This window comes from Oratosquilla oratoria, chromosome 16, assembly GCF_046742065.1.
Source record: "Oratosquilla oratoria isolate Oo_2021 chromosome 16, ASM4674206v1, whole genome shotgun sequence".
Lineage (NCBI taxonomy): Eukaryota > Metazoa > Arthropoda > Malacostraca > Stomatopoda > Squillidae > Oratosquilla > Oratosquilla oratoria.
The window spans coordinates 38,054,901-38,069,900 of record NC_134792.1 but is presented as its reverse complement, the minus strand read 5'-3'; the positions used below and the strand labels follow the sequence as shown (position 1 = coordinate 38,069,900).

The 15,000-nt window shown below is 36.4% G+C and overlaps 1 protein-coding gene across 1 annotated transcript in view; it reads left to right on the top strand.

The window, feature by feature from the left end:
* LOC143033915 (uncharacterized) overlaps window positions 1-15,000 on the top strand; it is a 68,335-nt gene that overhangs the window by 53,047 nt on the left and 288 nt on the right. Inside the window, exons 2-5 of the mRNA XM_076199552.1 lie at window positions 756-939; window positions 3,705-3,937; window positions 6,081-6,232; window positions 12,533-15,000. The exon at window positions 12,533-15,000 is cut by the window's right edge and continues 288 nt beyond it. Coding sequence (XP_076055667.1) covers window positions 756-939; window positions 3,705-3,937; window positions 6,081-6,232; window positions 12,533-12,892 — 929 coding nt within the window. The 3' untranslated portion in view covers window positions 12,893-15,000. The remainder of the gene's footprint in view (window positions 1-755; window positions 940-3,704; window positions 3,938-6,080; window positions 6,233-12,532) is intronic.

Below are 15,000 nucleotides of genomic sequence, written 5' to 3'. Positions count from 1 at the left end.
TTTTGGCTAACAAGTGGCGTCTGAAATAGTGCATTTTTCAGGAACTGATGGTGACAGTTGTTGGGATCTAGTGCTTAATGATTGAATATCGAAAGTTGTTCATCATTCATTAGATTGCAATGCTGGTAAACCTAGTGAGGGAAGACGTATCCAACAATTCGGTTTCCAGCAAAATGTTCAGTTCTCAACGATACATTTGATCATTCTTACGAGTTATGATGTGATAATGCAAATCGTTTCACGAAATCGAGACAGGTTTAACACTTAAATGTGCAGGGGGTTCTTTAAAAGATGAATAAAATTAGCTGGCAATTAAAAAAAAAGTACTCTAACACCTTTCTAACCTTAAAGGATAAGAACATGTTCGTTAGAAGACTTTTAACAAACATCTTCAGCTTCATCGTTTCAGCCTGCTATGCTTGATATTCCGTTAAGATAAATGTACTTTTCCCCAACGTATAAACAGGCAACTGATCAGTGAAACCCACTCCAAACAAGCAAAAATTCTAGTAGCTCAAACATATTTTGAATATTCTTAAAATCCATAAGTACATACCATAATATTTGTCATTTTGTTTTAAACCAACTTTGTATAACAACTATCATACGTAATATTCCTCAATTTGGCAGTGCTAGGAACAGCATGTTCTTGACCATGTATGCATACATTTTCTTTGCTTCCTGATGCTTTCCTTCTATCTCATCTTTAGTTTATCATTCTTTGTGTATTTACTTAATTATATGTATCGTTTCAGAGATCCGCTGCCACTGCAACTTGCCCGTGTGTGTCAGCACGGGTTACATGTGCAAATCCGCTGGGGGAGCATGTTTCACTCAGTACACACCAGTTCAAGGCAGCCAACAACATCCACGGAATCCCTCACAATACCAGACATTGTCCTCCGTCCCCTCCCTCGGATGTCTTCATCTCTTACACCAGTGAGTAAATTTTGTCAAATTGGTTTTGATAATACAGTGAAAAAAACTGCGAAGAGCGCACGACGCAGGAGGCGTTTAGATGCGTCCTAACGCCGTCACTTTTACATGGGATGTCCGAACTGCCAGAATGAGTGGCGCTAGGAATATTGGCACTGAGAAAATCGTCTATCTAGAAATATTCCCACCTGGAATTTTGCCATCCAATTGCATATTTAACTTAGAAAACACATCAAATATGTGAAAAAACGGAATAAAAAGACACCCAGATTCGCCCCAGACTGGAATATGCAGTAGGAATGTGGCCCCCCCAAAAAAAGAAGAAGAAGAAGCAGCAGTAGAAATTATTCCAGGAGACCAGGACTGGCTGAAATGCCATATGAGGAGAATGTAAAAATAACTGGGTCTTTCCTCTTCGAAGAGCAAAGATAATATGATAATGGTATTTAGATAAGACAAACAAATAGGAAAAAATGCTATGTGATGAAAGAATTACAAGAGATCACATTAATAAATTTATAAGAAAAAAATTGCCAAAATAAAAGACCATGCGTCTAAAGGAAGTGATGGAGTAGTTTTCATATATATAATCATAGATACTTAGAATAGCTTAGAAGGTGATACTGGTATAGCTCAAGCTTGAAAAATACATTAAATGAAATCTAGATAATTGGAGGTAAGGGATATAGATCAACTTGGAATTATACATGAATTTCAGGCTAGACATGATAAATTGGAGAATAGGAGATGGGACCCAACGAACAGTACTCCTTCCGTGTATACTACATACATACATACATACATACATATACCAAAGGCTTTTTCCCCCTTACACAGGGGGTAGCCAAAAAAGAAAAAGTCATAGAAACCACTCCCACCCATTCCATTCCCTACATATCCCACTCCCCTCCACCCTCCTCCCTCCCTCTTATCTTGGCACCTCCCGGATGACGGGTCATCCCAGCATCCTGTCCACTGTCCTGGGTCAGAAGCAGTGTCGCAAGACACAGCACATCCACAGCAAGGCCGCTTCATAAATTCGGCGACCCCCCCTCTGCGTCCCCTCATGAAGAAAAGGAGAAGACGGGGAGAAATCCCTTCGGGCTGCGTCAAATTTGTTCTCGTACATTCTTCCTCACCCCCCATCCCCCACCCACTCCCCCTCATGCATCACAACATCATCCATACACAACCCTTCTCCATTCACCCCTATCTTCTGTCCTCTCCCGTCCTTCCTCAACAGACATTCCTCTTTTTTGTAATGCCCCTTTCACCCCACCCATCCATCTCATCCTAGGATGCCCTCTCATAATCACTCCTTCCACCTCTGCCTTCCACACTTCTTTTACTAATCTTTCTTCACTCATTCTTTCCATGTGTCCAAACCATCCTAATACTCTTTCATCAACCCTATCTCCCAGTTTCCTTTCCACCCCTGTTCTCCTCCTCACCTCCTCATTTCTCACTCTAGCCTAGTAACCCCTATCATACTTCTCAGACATTTCATCTCAAACACATTCAAACTCCTCTCATCCTCTCTTATGTCCCATGTTTCTGCCCCGTACAGTGCTGTTGGTACAATTACTCCTTCATATAACCTCTTAGCATCCATTCCCAAATGTCTATTTCTCATTACACTTTTTAATCCACCAAGGCATTTACTCACTTCTCTCAATCTACATTCTACCTCCATCCCCACTCCTCCCTTTCCTGCCACATTCGCTCCCAAGTATCTAAAACTATCCACTTCCTCCAGTCTCTCACCCTTAATGCTTACTTCCAGCCTACTGTCACTCTCTCCCCTTGTACATCTCATCACCTTACTTTTGCCCACATTTATCTTCAGCTTCCTTCTTTCACACACTTTCCCAAACTCTGTCACCAACTTCCTCAATCCCTCCTCTGATCCTGCTATAAGCGCAGTGTCGTCAGCAAACAACAACTGGCTTATTTCCAACTTTTCTCAATTTTTTTAACCATCTCCAACCCCTGACCCACTACCCTTGCATTCACCTCTAGCACCACCCCATCCATGTATAGATTGAGCAGCCAGGGCCGTCTGGGATATTGGCTGCATGTTATTGTGGTAGAGTAACATGCAGTTGATACTTTAGGGTCTATATGAGGTGCCCCTATGGACCAGAGCCACACATCATTTTGTCTGTGATAGAGAAAATCTCTCTTCATAGAAAAATGATGACACTTTTATACTACGACTGTCCCTACGGACCAGAGCCACACATAATTTTGTTTGTGATAGAGAAAAACTCTGTTCACAGAGAAATGATGACACTTTTAAACTACGACTGTCCCTCCTTTATGCTGTTCTCCAAGCCCTTGTTACTGTCCTGTACCATTTCTCGGAATATTGTTTTCCTTTTTTCGCCTACCCTGTGGTGGGGGAAGAGAATGCTACCACCAAGTCTTTCCACTTGAGTCGTAAGAGGCGACAAAAAACGGGACGGGGGATGGGATTAGGAGTCCTGCCACCTGTAGCCCCAAAGGGGACATTCGTAAAAAAAAAAAAAAAAAAAAAAAAAAGGCATAAGAGGGTCTGGGAGTTTTCCAACCAGTACCCTAAGGTTTGGGTCCCTGTATACTACAGTCAGGTAAACACAACTAGGTAAATACATACTGGGCATTGTAATAGAAACTCATTGTGCCATGTCTGCATACAAAAATACAACAGTGTCTATTATGTCTATTATGGTAACCTGCAGGAATAGGAGGAATTCTCACAGAATTTAATCTTTGTCCTTATTTTTCAGGGACCTACAAGATATTTGTCGTCAGAAAAGTAGGCAGAAGGCATCACTTGACCAGAACACTCCTCCAGGGTCAGCATTGTTAGTAGAGAAAGCAGTTGAGAATTTGCCTAAAGGAAGTATAAATCAGGGCAAATCACTGGAGGAGGACCTCCGATGTTGTGGCCAAGATATGTGCAACTATCAAGACACCCCTGGCTCAAGAGTGGAAGGAAGGAGCCATGATACCATCAAAGGTAATTTATATAAAAAAAACACTGAATGTGTTTATAATTATCTAGATTTATTTTATTTCATTTATTCATTTATTCATTTATTATAATTATTATTATTATTATTATTATTATTATCACCGTTATTATTATTATTATTATTATTATTATTATTATTATTATTATTATTATTATTATTATTATTATTATAATTATGATTATTATTATTATTATTATTATTATTATTATTATTATTATTATTATTATTATTTATATTATGATGATGATGATGATGATGATGATGATGATGATGATGATGATGATGATGATGATGATGATGATGATGATGATGATGATGATGATGATGATCTTCTTCTTCTTCTTCTTCTTCTTCTTCTTCTTCTTCTTCTTCTTCTTCTTCTTCTTCTTCTTCTTCTTCTTTTGATGATCTTGATGATGTTCTTCTTCTTTGTTCTTCTTCTTCTTTTGTTCATCTTCATCATCATCATCATCTTTTTTTCTTCATCTTCTTCATCATTCTTCTTCTTTTTCTTCATTCATCTTCTCTTCATCATCATCATCTTCATCTTTCATCATCATCTTCATCTTCTTCTTCTATGCTTCTTCTTCTTCTTCATCATCATCATCTTCATTCTTCATCTTCTTCTTCATCTTCATCTCATCATCATCTTCTTCTTTGCTTCTTCTTCATCATCTTCATCTTTCATCATCTTCTTCTTCTTTGTTCTTCTTCTTCTCGTCTTCTTCTTTCTTTTTCTTCTTCTTCTTCTTTTCTTCTTCTTCTTCTTTTCTTCCTCTTCTTCTTCTCCTTCTTTTCTTCTTCTTCTTCTTCTTCTTCTTCTTCTTCTTCTTCTTCTTCTTCTTCTTCTTCTTCTTCTTCTTCTTCTTCTTCTTCTTCTTTTCTTCTTCTTCTTCTTCTTCTTCTTCTTCTTCTTCTTCTTCTTCTTCTTTTTCTTCTTCTTCTTCTTTGTTCTTCTTCTTCTTTTTCTTCTTCTTCTTCTTCTTCTTCTTCTTCTTCTTCTTCTTCTTTTCTTCTTCTTCTTCTTCTTCTTCTTCTTCTTTTTCTTCTTCTTCTTTCCTCCTCTTCTTCTTCTTCTTCTTCTTCTTCTTCTTCTTCTTCTTCTTCTTCTTCTTCTTCTTCTTCTTCTTCTTCTTCTTCTTCTTCTTCTTCTTCTTCTTCTTCTTCTTCTTCTTCTTCTTCTTCTTCTTCTTCTTCTTCTTCTTCTTCTGCTGCTGCTTCTGTAGGGTCTTTTGGAATAGACTCAGCCTCCAAGGTAACCGTCATTGGCTCCTGAGTTGGCAAATATCTCTCTCACAGAGGAAATATTGCACTGTTGCCTATGTTGTATTAATAATGACAGCATAATATCACATGTTTTGTTCTGTAGCAAGAGCATTCTGTATTGACACTACATCAGTGTTGGATGGATTGAAATGGAAGCAAGCTGGGGTGATTTGTATTTCTTGTGAATGTTTTATCTATTGGGTTTATGTCTAGAAGCACTTGTTTCTAACTGGAACTATGTAGTCTGTCTTCTAATGCTTGTTTTTTGATCTGGACGATTTTTTTTTCTTTTTTCTTTTTCTTTAGATGTGCCATGAGACACTAGAAATATGCTTTGATGTATATGGGAATAATGTGCTGTTGGAGTGAATCAAGTGTTCCATGTGTGGTTATATGGTGTATTAACCTAATTGTAGTATACTGGAAAGGAGCAATGTTCATGGTGTATTTACCTTTTCTTTTTTGTAAATGTGATGGATGTGTGGAATTTTGTTCATTACTATATTTTGTTCTATAGGATTTTCTTTTTTTATTTTGGTTGCTGTGTGAAGATGGTCATTGTTACTACTAGAGCTTTATTTTGTATTATCTATAATCTTCGTGTTCTTGATCATGTGGTAATAAGGTTGTGGATGCATAGCTGACTTTGGTACAAATAAACTGTGCATACCTCATGATTAACTTAGCTTTCTGTTACCCAGTTATGTATAGAAAATACTTGTGATTGTTCTAAACTATTGAGCTTTGGATTTGTTTTTGTATTTTGTAAGAGATAGTTGGTTCTTCTGAATTCCAGTATCATGCTGGTGTTGATAGTTTACTAAGGTGTATAACCTATAAAATAGAATTTTCCTTTTACAGCAGGAAAACAAGATACTTCAGTTATGGGGTCAGTGTGGTTCCAGACTGCAACAGTTGCAGTTCCTGTTGCTGGCTGCATTATTTTGGTGCTGCTAGTACTCATGGCTGCTAGAATTCTTGCCAAAGACTCCAAAAGACATAGAACATACCAGGTAATGTTAAAAAAGACAGTATACATATAATGGATTTGAATGCACTGTGGGAGGTTTTGTAGATATATGGGATTAGGGGAAAACTGTTAAGGGCAAACAAATTTTTATGAACATACAAAAGCCTGTGTTAGAATGGGAAATAGAGAGTGAATAGTTTGAGATAAAATTAGGACTGTGTCAGGGATGTGTCATGTCACTGTGGTTCTTCAATTTCTTTCCCTGTTTCTTGTTCATCCTTTTGAACTACTTCTAATATGTTGTTTACCTTTTCCTTCTCCACTTTTACTCTTGTAGTCCTATTTGGATTATGCTTCTCTTCCATCCCTTATATAATTATACATTTCTTTTTGTCTGCTAAGTCTTTTGCTATATTCTCCTTCTCTCTCATCACTTTAATAAATGTGTCCATAGTTTGTTCTTTCATCTGTTGTGTCATTATACCTCTAAATTCAATTGTGTTGTTCTCTTTGACTTTTCTCCAATCCTGTACTGTACCTCTTTTGCTATGGACTCTTTATTCTTCTTCTTTAATTCCTCATTCTCATCTTTTACTTCTTTTAACTGTCTTTTTAATTCTATTTCTTTATTTAGGTTTTGGTTCTCCTCCTTTAGTTCTTCCAATTTATCAACTCTGCGTAATCCGTGTAAGTTAGCTGAACCTATCCTCCCAGTGTTCATTTATTTTCTCTAGTTTTTCCTCTAGACTTGTTAATCGGGGGAGGTTGGCATCCCCTCCCTCATTAAAAGCATGGAAATTATCATCTCCACTTTCTATTGTGTTGTTCTTATCTATATTTCTAATTTTAGTGCCTTTAATTATATTTTCAACATCACCTGCGTCGTCTGCAGTCCTTTTGTTGACATTTCTTCTGACGTCCGGGGGAGCCCGTTCGTCTCCTTCCTTATATCCTTCCATTTCCCTTAGTAATCCCTCCCTTTCTCCTTTTTCTTCATCTTCCCACTACACCACGATCTTTCCCCTTCCCTACTAATACAACAAAGGTACTCCCTCATCGTTGAGATTGACGAAACTTGAAGTTTTCCTGGAGTTCCAAACTTTGCTGTCACTTCCACCATGTGTGTGTGTGTGTGTGTGTGTGTGTGTGTGTGTGTGTGTGTGTGTGTGTGTGTGTGTATAAGGTCACAGCATTACCCATAGATTGGTAATATATGAGCTCTGAGCTCTCTTCTGTAAGGGAAATAGCTATCGATCACAAGTCCAACACGTGATCCAAGACCATGGTGAATCACACCACACACACACGCGCGCGCGCGCGCGTAGACCGATTCACGGCGAAGATTGGAGCTCCGAAGAGGAAGGGAAATTTTCGTGGATCTCAACAATGAGGAAGTACCTTTTTGTATTTATAGGGAAGGGGAAAGCTCGTGGTGTAGTGGGAAGGTGATGGAAAAGGAGAAGGGGAGGGATTACTGAGGGAAATGGAAAGAAATGAGGATGGAGATCCTCAGCGGACGTGGGAGAAGTGAACAATTTCAGTAAAATCATTAAGTTTAGAAATATAAATAAGAACAACAAAATGGAAAGTGAAGATAATAATTTCAATGGATTTAATGAAGGGGGGGGGATGCCAACCTCCCCCCAATTAGCAAGGCTACAGGAAAGACTAGAAAAATAGCTCAACACTGGGAAAGTAGGCTAGGTCAACTCACACAGATTGCACAGCGAGTTGATAAATTGGAACAGTTAAAGAAGGAAAACCAAAACCTAACTAAAGAAGTAGAAGAATTAAAAAAAAAAAAAAAAAACAGTTAAAGGAAGGAAAAAACGAGATTGAGGAATTAAAGAGGAATAATAAAAAGAATAAAGAGTTCATAGAAAAAAAAAAAGCACAGGGTTGGAAGAAAGTCCAAGAGAACAATAAAATTGTATTTAAAGACATAGTGACACAGCAGATGAAAGAACAAACTGAAAATACAGTTATTAAAGTAATGAGGGAGAAGGAGAATATAGTAAGAGACTTAGCAGATTTAAAGAAATGTATAATTATATTAGGGATGGAAGAGAAGTATAACTTAAACAGGACTACGAGAATTAAGGAGGAAAAAGAAAAAGTAAACAATATATTAGAATTAGTTCAGGAAGATGAAACTGAAATAGGGAAACAAATTGAAGAAATATATAGACACGGAAAATATAGTACAGATAAGACCAGACCAATTAAAATTGAATTCAGGTCACAAATGACAGCAGAGAATATCTTAGCAAAAACAGGGAAACTGACAGTGAACAATATAAAAAGGTATGGATAAAAAGAGAAATTAATAAAGAGGAAAGAGAGGAGGAAAAAATGAAAAGACAAGAAGCTAAGAAAAAAAAAACGAGAACAGAACAGAGTTAGAAAAAGAGGAATTCTATTGGAGAGTAGTGAATATAAAAGTGAGGAAATGGGTCATAACAGAGAAAAACAAAAGGTAAACAGAAAATACAATGGAAGTAGGAGAAAATTAAGAGTGTCTTACACAAATATAGATGGCTTAATAGCAGGCTTGAACGAACTGAATGATTATCTGAAGGAAAAAGAACCGGACATAATTGGAATTTTAGAGACAAAATTAAAAGGTCCACTACCACCCAACAGTGTGGGACATGATGCATATAATTATTGGATTAGAGACAGAGAGACAAAACAAGGGGGTGGAGTTATGTTCCTTAATAAGAAGGATATAAACGTGAGAAATGTCACATATGGAAAGAATAGAGTAGAGATGATTATGATGGAAGTAGAAGACAGAGATAGGAAGAGCATAGAGTTTGTAATAAATTATGTGCCTCCAAAAACGGCCTCGTGGGAAGAGAGAACATAAAATTATGTTACGGCCTCGTGGGAAGAGAGAGAACATAAAATTATGTTAGAAGCCACAAGGATAACATTAAGTAAGATAATGGAAGATGGAGGAAGAATAGTTATAATGGGTGACTTTAATTGCAAAGAAGTCTGCTGGGAAGAGGTGACAGTAAAGGGTGGAGACGACTCAAGGGGAAATGTTCTACTTGAGATGATTATTGACCATACAATGATGCAATGGATTCAAGGGAACACTAGGTATAGAAATGAGGAAGAACCATCGAGACTTGACCTAATAATCACATCAGAACCTGAAATAGTGGAAATGATTGAATATAAGACACTAATAAGTAAAAGTGACCACATATTGATTGAACTGGAACTAAATGAGGAAAAATACATGAAAAGAAATTAACAATATAGAAAAGGAAGATGAATGTACGAAAAAACAAATTTTGATAATATAAGAGAATTCTTTCAAAAAGAAAACTGGGAAAGAATATACAAAGAAGAAACAACAGTAGAAGAGAAATGGAATATTTTGACAAAAATTTATAAAAAAAAAAAAAAAAAAAGGAGTGGAAAATTATGTCACAAGACAAAAATAAGAAAAAGAATATGTAAAGTGCTGGTACAACAAAAGTTGACAAAAGAGATAAAGCTTGGACCAAAATTGAAGAAAGACAAAAGACCTGAAAATGGAAAATATATATTTGTTATAGAAATGAATATATACAAGTGTGCAGAGAGGAAAAGAGAAAATATGAAAAAGATGTCATAGAAAAATGTAAAGATCAACCAAAACTATTTTACAGATTTGTAAACAACAAACTGAAAAACAAACAAGAATTAGAGAAATTGAGACAAGGAGGAGTTGAATACACAGAGGAAATAGAAATGGCAGAATTTATGAACAAGCATTTTAAATCAGTGTTTACAAGGGAGAACATACAACCTGAAGAGATCGAATGGAAAGAGAAAGTCCCTCATATGAAAGAAATAGAAGTAACAAAGAATGAAATAATGAAACACTTGAGTAATCTTGATGTCAGAAAATTGCATGGACTAGATGAAATAGCAAACTGGATTTTGAAAGAATGCAGAAATGAACTGGCAGACAAAATACATAGCATACTAAACAGTTCCTTGAAAGAAGGAAAAGTTCCAAAAGATTGGAAAAAAGACAAATATAGTACCTATATATAAAGGGGGAAATAAAGAAGAACCTACCAACTATAGACCAGTCTCTCTAAGAATTATCAAAAATAGAATGGTAAAGTATTTAGAAAAAAAAACAACGTACTAAATCCAAGGCAATTTGGATTCAGACAAGGACGATCATGTGTCACCAATTTAACATGTTTCTATTCAAGGCTAATAGATATAATACAAGAAAGAGATGGATGGGCTGATTGTGCATTTCTAGACCTAAAAAAAGTTTTTGACAAAGTACCACATAAGAAGTTGCTTAAGAAATTAGAAACTGAAGGAGGAATACAGGGCAAACTGCTTACATGGGTGGAAGACTTTTTGCAAGAAAAAAAAATGAGAGTAGTGATAAGAGACAAACACTAATTGGGATGAAGTAATAAGTGGTGTTCCACAAGGAACAGTTCTGGCCCCAATAATGTTTGCTATATGTATTAATGATATGGATGAAGAAATTGAATGTTATATGAGCTTCTTTGCAGATGATGCAAAACTGTTAAAAAAAGTGAAGACGGAAGAAGATTGTGAGTCACTACAGAGTGATCTCAATAAAGTATGGGAATGGAGTAGGAAGTGGGAGATGGAGTTCAATACTAAAAAGTGTAGTATTATGGAATTTGGAAAAAGCAAATAAAGAATAGTAGGATCATATGAATTGGGAGAAGAAGGAATGAAAAAAGTAGAAAATGAGAAGGACCTGGGGGTCATTATTATGAATAATATGTCCCCTGAGAAACATATAAACAAGATTTTTGGAGAAACTTATAATAAGAACAATCAAAGTGGCATTTACATATCTGGATGAAGAAATGGTGAAGAAAATACTAATCACTTTGATAAAACCAAGATTGGAATATGCAGCAATGATGTGGTCACCAAGTACAAAAAAATGTATAACAAAACTTGAAAGAATACAAAGAACAATTACAAAATTGACACCAACACTCTCAAAACTATCATATGAAGAGAGACTAGCAAAACTTGAGCTACAGACAATAGGGCAAAGAAGAGAGGATATTTGATAACTATTTACAGAATTATGAAAGGTATAGAAATTATTGATAGAGAGGATCTAATAAAATGGGATGATAGAAATACAAGAGGACACGGAAAGAAAATCAAGAAAGACAGCTATAGAAGAGATCTGAAAAAGAACAGCTTTCCTCACAGAGTAATAGACAGTTGGAACAAGTTAGATGAGAAAGTGGTGTGTGCAAAAACAATACATGAATTTAAAAATAGTTTAGATAAAATGAGATATGAAGACGGGACATCACGACCATAGCTCCCCTTCCCGTAAAATAGAACTAGGTAAATACAACTAGGTAAATACATCTCCCTTCCCATTTTCACCTTCATTCATATTAACCTTGAAGAAACCACCTTCCACTCCACCACATACCTACCTGTCTCTTAATTTACTAGTATAGCTACTTCTTCTCTCCCTCATCCACTCTTCAGTTCTGACACCCTCCCAACTACACTCCCAAACTCAAACTCACCCCTCCCTCTCAATTTAGTTTCATTGCATGTCAACACATCCATCTTTCTTCTCACAAACATACTGCCTATCTTTTCTCTTTTACTCTCATCTGTACCAAATTTTTTTTTTTTTTTTTTTTTTTTTTTTTTGTCTCCTTTGGGGCTACAGAGAATAGGATGCCTAGTCCTATCTCTATCCTGTTTTTGTTGCCTTTTATAATTCAAATAGGAGCACTCAGTGGCAGTATTTTTTCTCCCCTACCACAGGGTTCAGCAAAATCGAAAATGTATTATCATAGAAGTTGCACAGGACAGTATTAAGAGTGGGGGACAACATTATGGAGGGACAGTCGCAGTATAATAAAGTAGCATCAGTGCTTTATGAATAGAGATTTCCTCTATCACAGACAAAAATAGTATGTGGCTCTGGTCCATAGGGGGACCCCACATAGACCCTAAAATATCAACTGCATGCTACTGAGCTAATTTTAACCTCACAATAACATGCAGCCAATACCCCAGACAGGGATTATCAAGGGGTATCAAGATACAGTATATTCCTTGTCTGCAATATAATATTCAAATAATATATTCTCTCCTCTAACTCCATTGAAGTGGTGTTTTGCTGCCTATTAATTTTTATCTTTGGTAAATTTTTTTTTTACTTGGAGAAGAACGACAATATGTGTTTACATAAAAGTGCCATTCAGGGTTTGAGAATCGCCCAGGTATTGTAAATAACATTATTGGTTGTTTTGCATCTAGATTATTATTGCTTATTTGTGGTTTGCCTTCCTGATAGGTTTGTGGTGACCATTATGTGAAGACGCCCTTATATTCAGCCATGAGTACCTCATCAGGACCAGAGGGAAGTGGTAATGTTGCAGAGGACAACAGCTGCATATCACAACATTCAAGTCACCTTCACTTTTGTTCACATTTGCATTCCACGTTGGAACAGAGTTATGAAGACAGCCGCACTCAGCCACAACCACATTACTTGGTCAGACCACCTCCATATAGAGAGAAGAATGGTGTATATTGCAGCTATGATGAACATCATCAAATAGAAGAACTAAAACCTCTCAACTATATCCATGACATTAAGAGCTGTGAAGTGGACTGTCCAAACCAGCGGTTCAAATATTTGGACAATGCATAACTTTTTGTCTTCATGGTGCATTCAGTTTTAAGTCAATGTGATGTTAAATTCCAAAGACGTTATTTGGTGCAACGCAAAAACTCAATACGTGCAACTTGAACACGAAGGAGGAACCAGTCGTTGTGCTTGTCTGGTGCTCAGGTTAAACTTGTATGTTAGGAAATGTCATTTGTTAGGACTGAATTTCATTTGATAATCACTGTTTGGATGTATTGGTTTGATAAGTTTTAGTAGAAATGATTCTTTAGTTTTTTACTTAAAATAGCAGTGCTGATTTGGAAATTACAAAAATGTGATGTCATGAAGATGCACCATGGAAGGACCCTTGCTTTGGATATGATTGGAAGACATGCCCAAAATTTTGGCAGGACCTTCCAAAGAAGCCTTCCAAACTGGATCTTACATTTACTTCTCATTTAGTCCTGTTATACATATTTTAATGTTTTAAACATTGTATTGATATTACAGAAGTGGGGGGCTTGGCATAATGCCATATTGTTATGATAGTGTGATGGTTTCCCTTTAATATTGCTCTTGAAACTTGGTGTAATTTAAGGATAGAAGGTCTCACATAGAATGAGAATAACCTTCTGACCTTCTTACACGAAAACACAAGTTTGGAAGTTTAACATATTAAGATTGCCCATCCTCTCCAGAAAATGTAAAGACTAAAAAAAAGTGATTAATCATTTGTGGTTCATTGTATCTAAGTTTCATTAATGAAAAAAATCCTTGGAAAATCAATGGGTGCGATAATCAAGCAAGGAAGTTTGAAAGAATACTATTAAGGTACACATTACAAAGACCCCGAAGAAAGAAGGCACAAGCTTTAAAATGTACCAACAAAGTAGAATGGAGCTTGTAAACTGAAGTGCTGAAGCTTGAACTTTACAGAAACTTGAAAGGAAAGGAAGGGGTGGGCAATCTAGATTGTTAATAGTCTTTCGCAAGCTAGTCAGTTGTGGTCCAGGGACCATACAAACAGGTTGGTTCTGAGCCAGATAAATTGGGAAGCTAAGCAAACTGAAGGGAAAGCCATGAGTATTCCAAAGAATTACCTAGGTAAAGGGAGGGGTGGGAAATGTTTATGTATAAAGGATTTCCACATGTGCATTGGTTGTCTGGTGTACATTGACTTTCTATTTATTTGTACTCTGCATATCAAGTGTACCATCCTTTGGGTGTTGATGTTAATGCCTCTTCAAGAGGTGATGGGAATGGGAGATTTTTTCATGGGAAAAAATACCACTTGATGGAGGTCTTTTTTATTTGTTTCCCATAGGATTTAATTGTTTCATTAGAATTATATAATGCAATCATTGAAATTCTAATTATTTGTGAGTGACTATTGGAGTCCTTCATGGACAGTTTCATTTAGTTACAATAGCCATTCCATGATAATCATGATCACTGTGACCGTATATATTCAATTTGCTAAACTGAAATACATGTTCCACAAAGTTAGCAAGAAAGTAGCCTCATCATGTTGGTTTCATCCCAAACAGTCCTCTCCCACCTTCATGAATGAAATATCAACTCAATATCAACTCCAGGAACAAATAAACTGTGATAAATATCTTTGCCCCTTTTGTGTCATAAATGATGTAGTAGTAAATTGTCATGTGGTTTAATGCCTTCCATGATTACTCAGGTATCTTACCACATGTCAATTGTGTTCTTCCCTCATAGTAAACAGAGAATTATAGTAGAGAGGCTGAAGGCCAGTTAGGTATAAAATCCCTGGCATATGAGTGTTGGCAAAGTTCAGAATCACTTGGTATCACGTGCTTATTTGTTGTTGCTGTGCTCTAAACAGTGTCAGTTTTAAAGCACAACATATTTGTATCTCCCACCATATGTGAGCTTTGCATTTAGGATTTACTCAAATAGACATAATAAAGTGAGCCCTTATTTTCATTCCATAATAAAAGTTTAATTATGTGCTATGTACTCATATGCAAATATGCTTGCCTTTACATTTAGCAATTTGTTCTGCTGTTTAGTGTGGAGGAACATTAATCAGACAGCCTTGTTTCTTTTCATTTGTACCCAGGAATGTTGACTGTGCTTCTTACATGTGTGTGAAATATTCAAGCTTCTACTACATG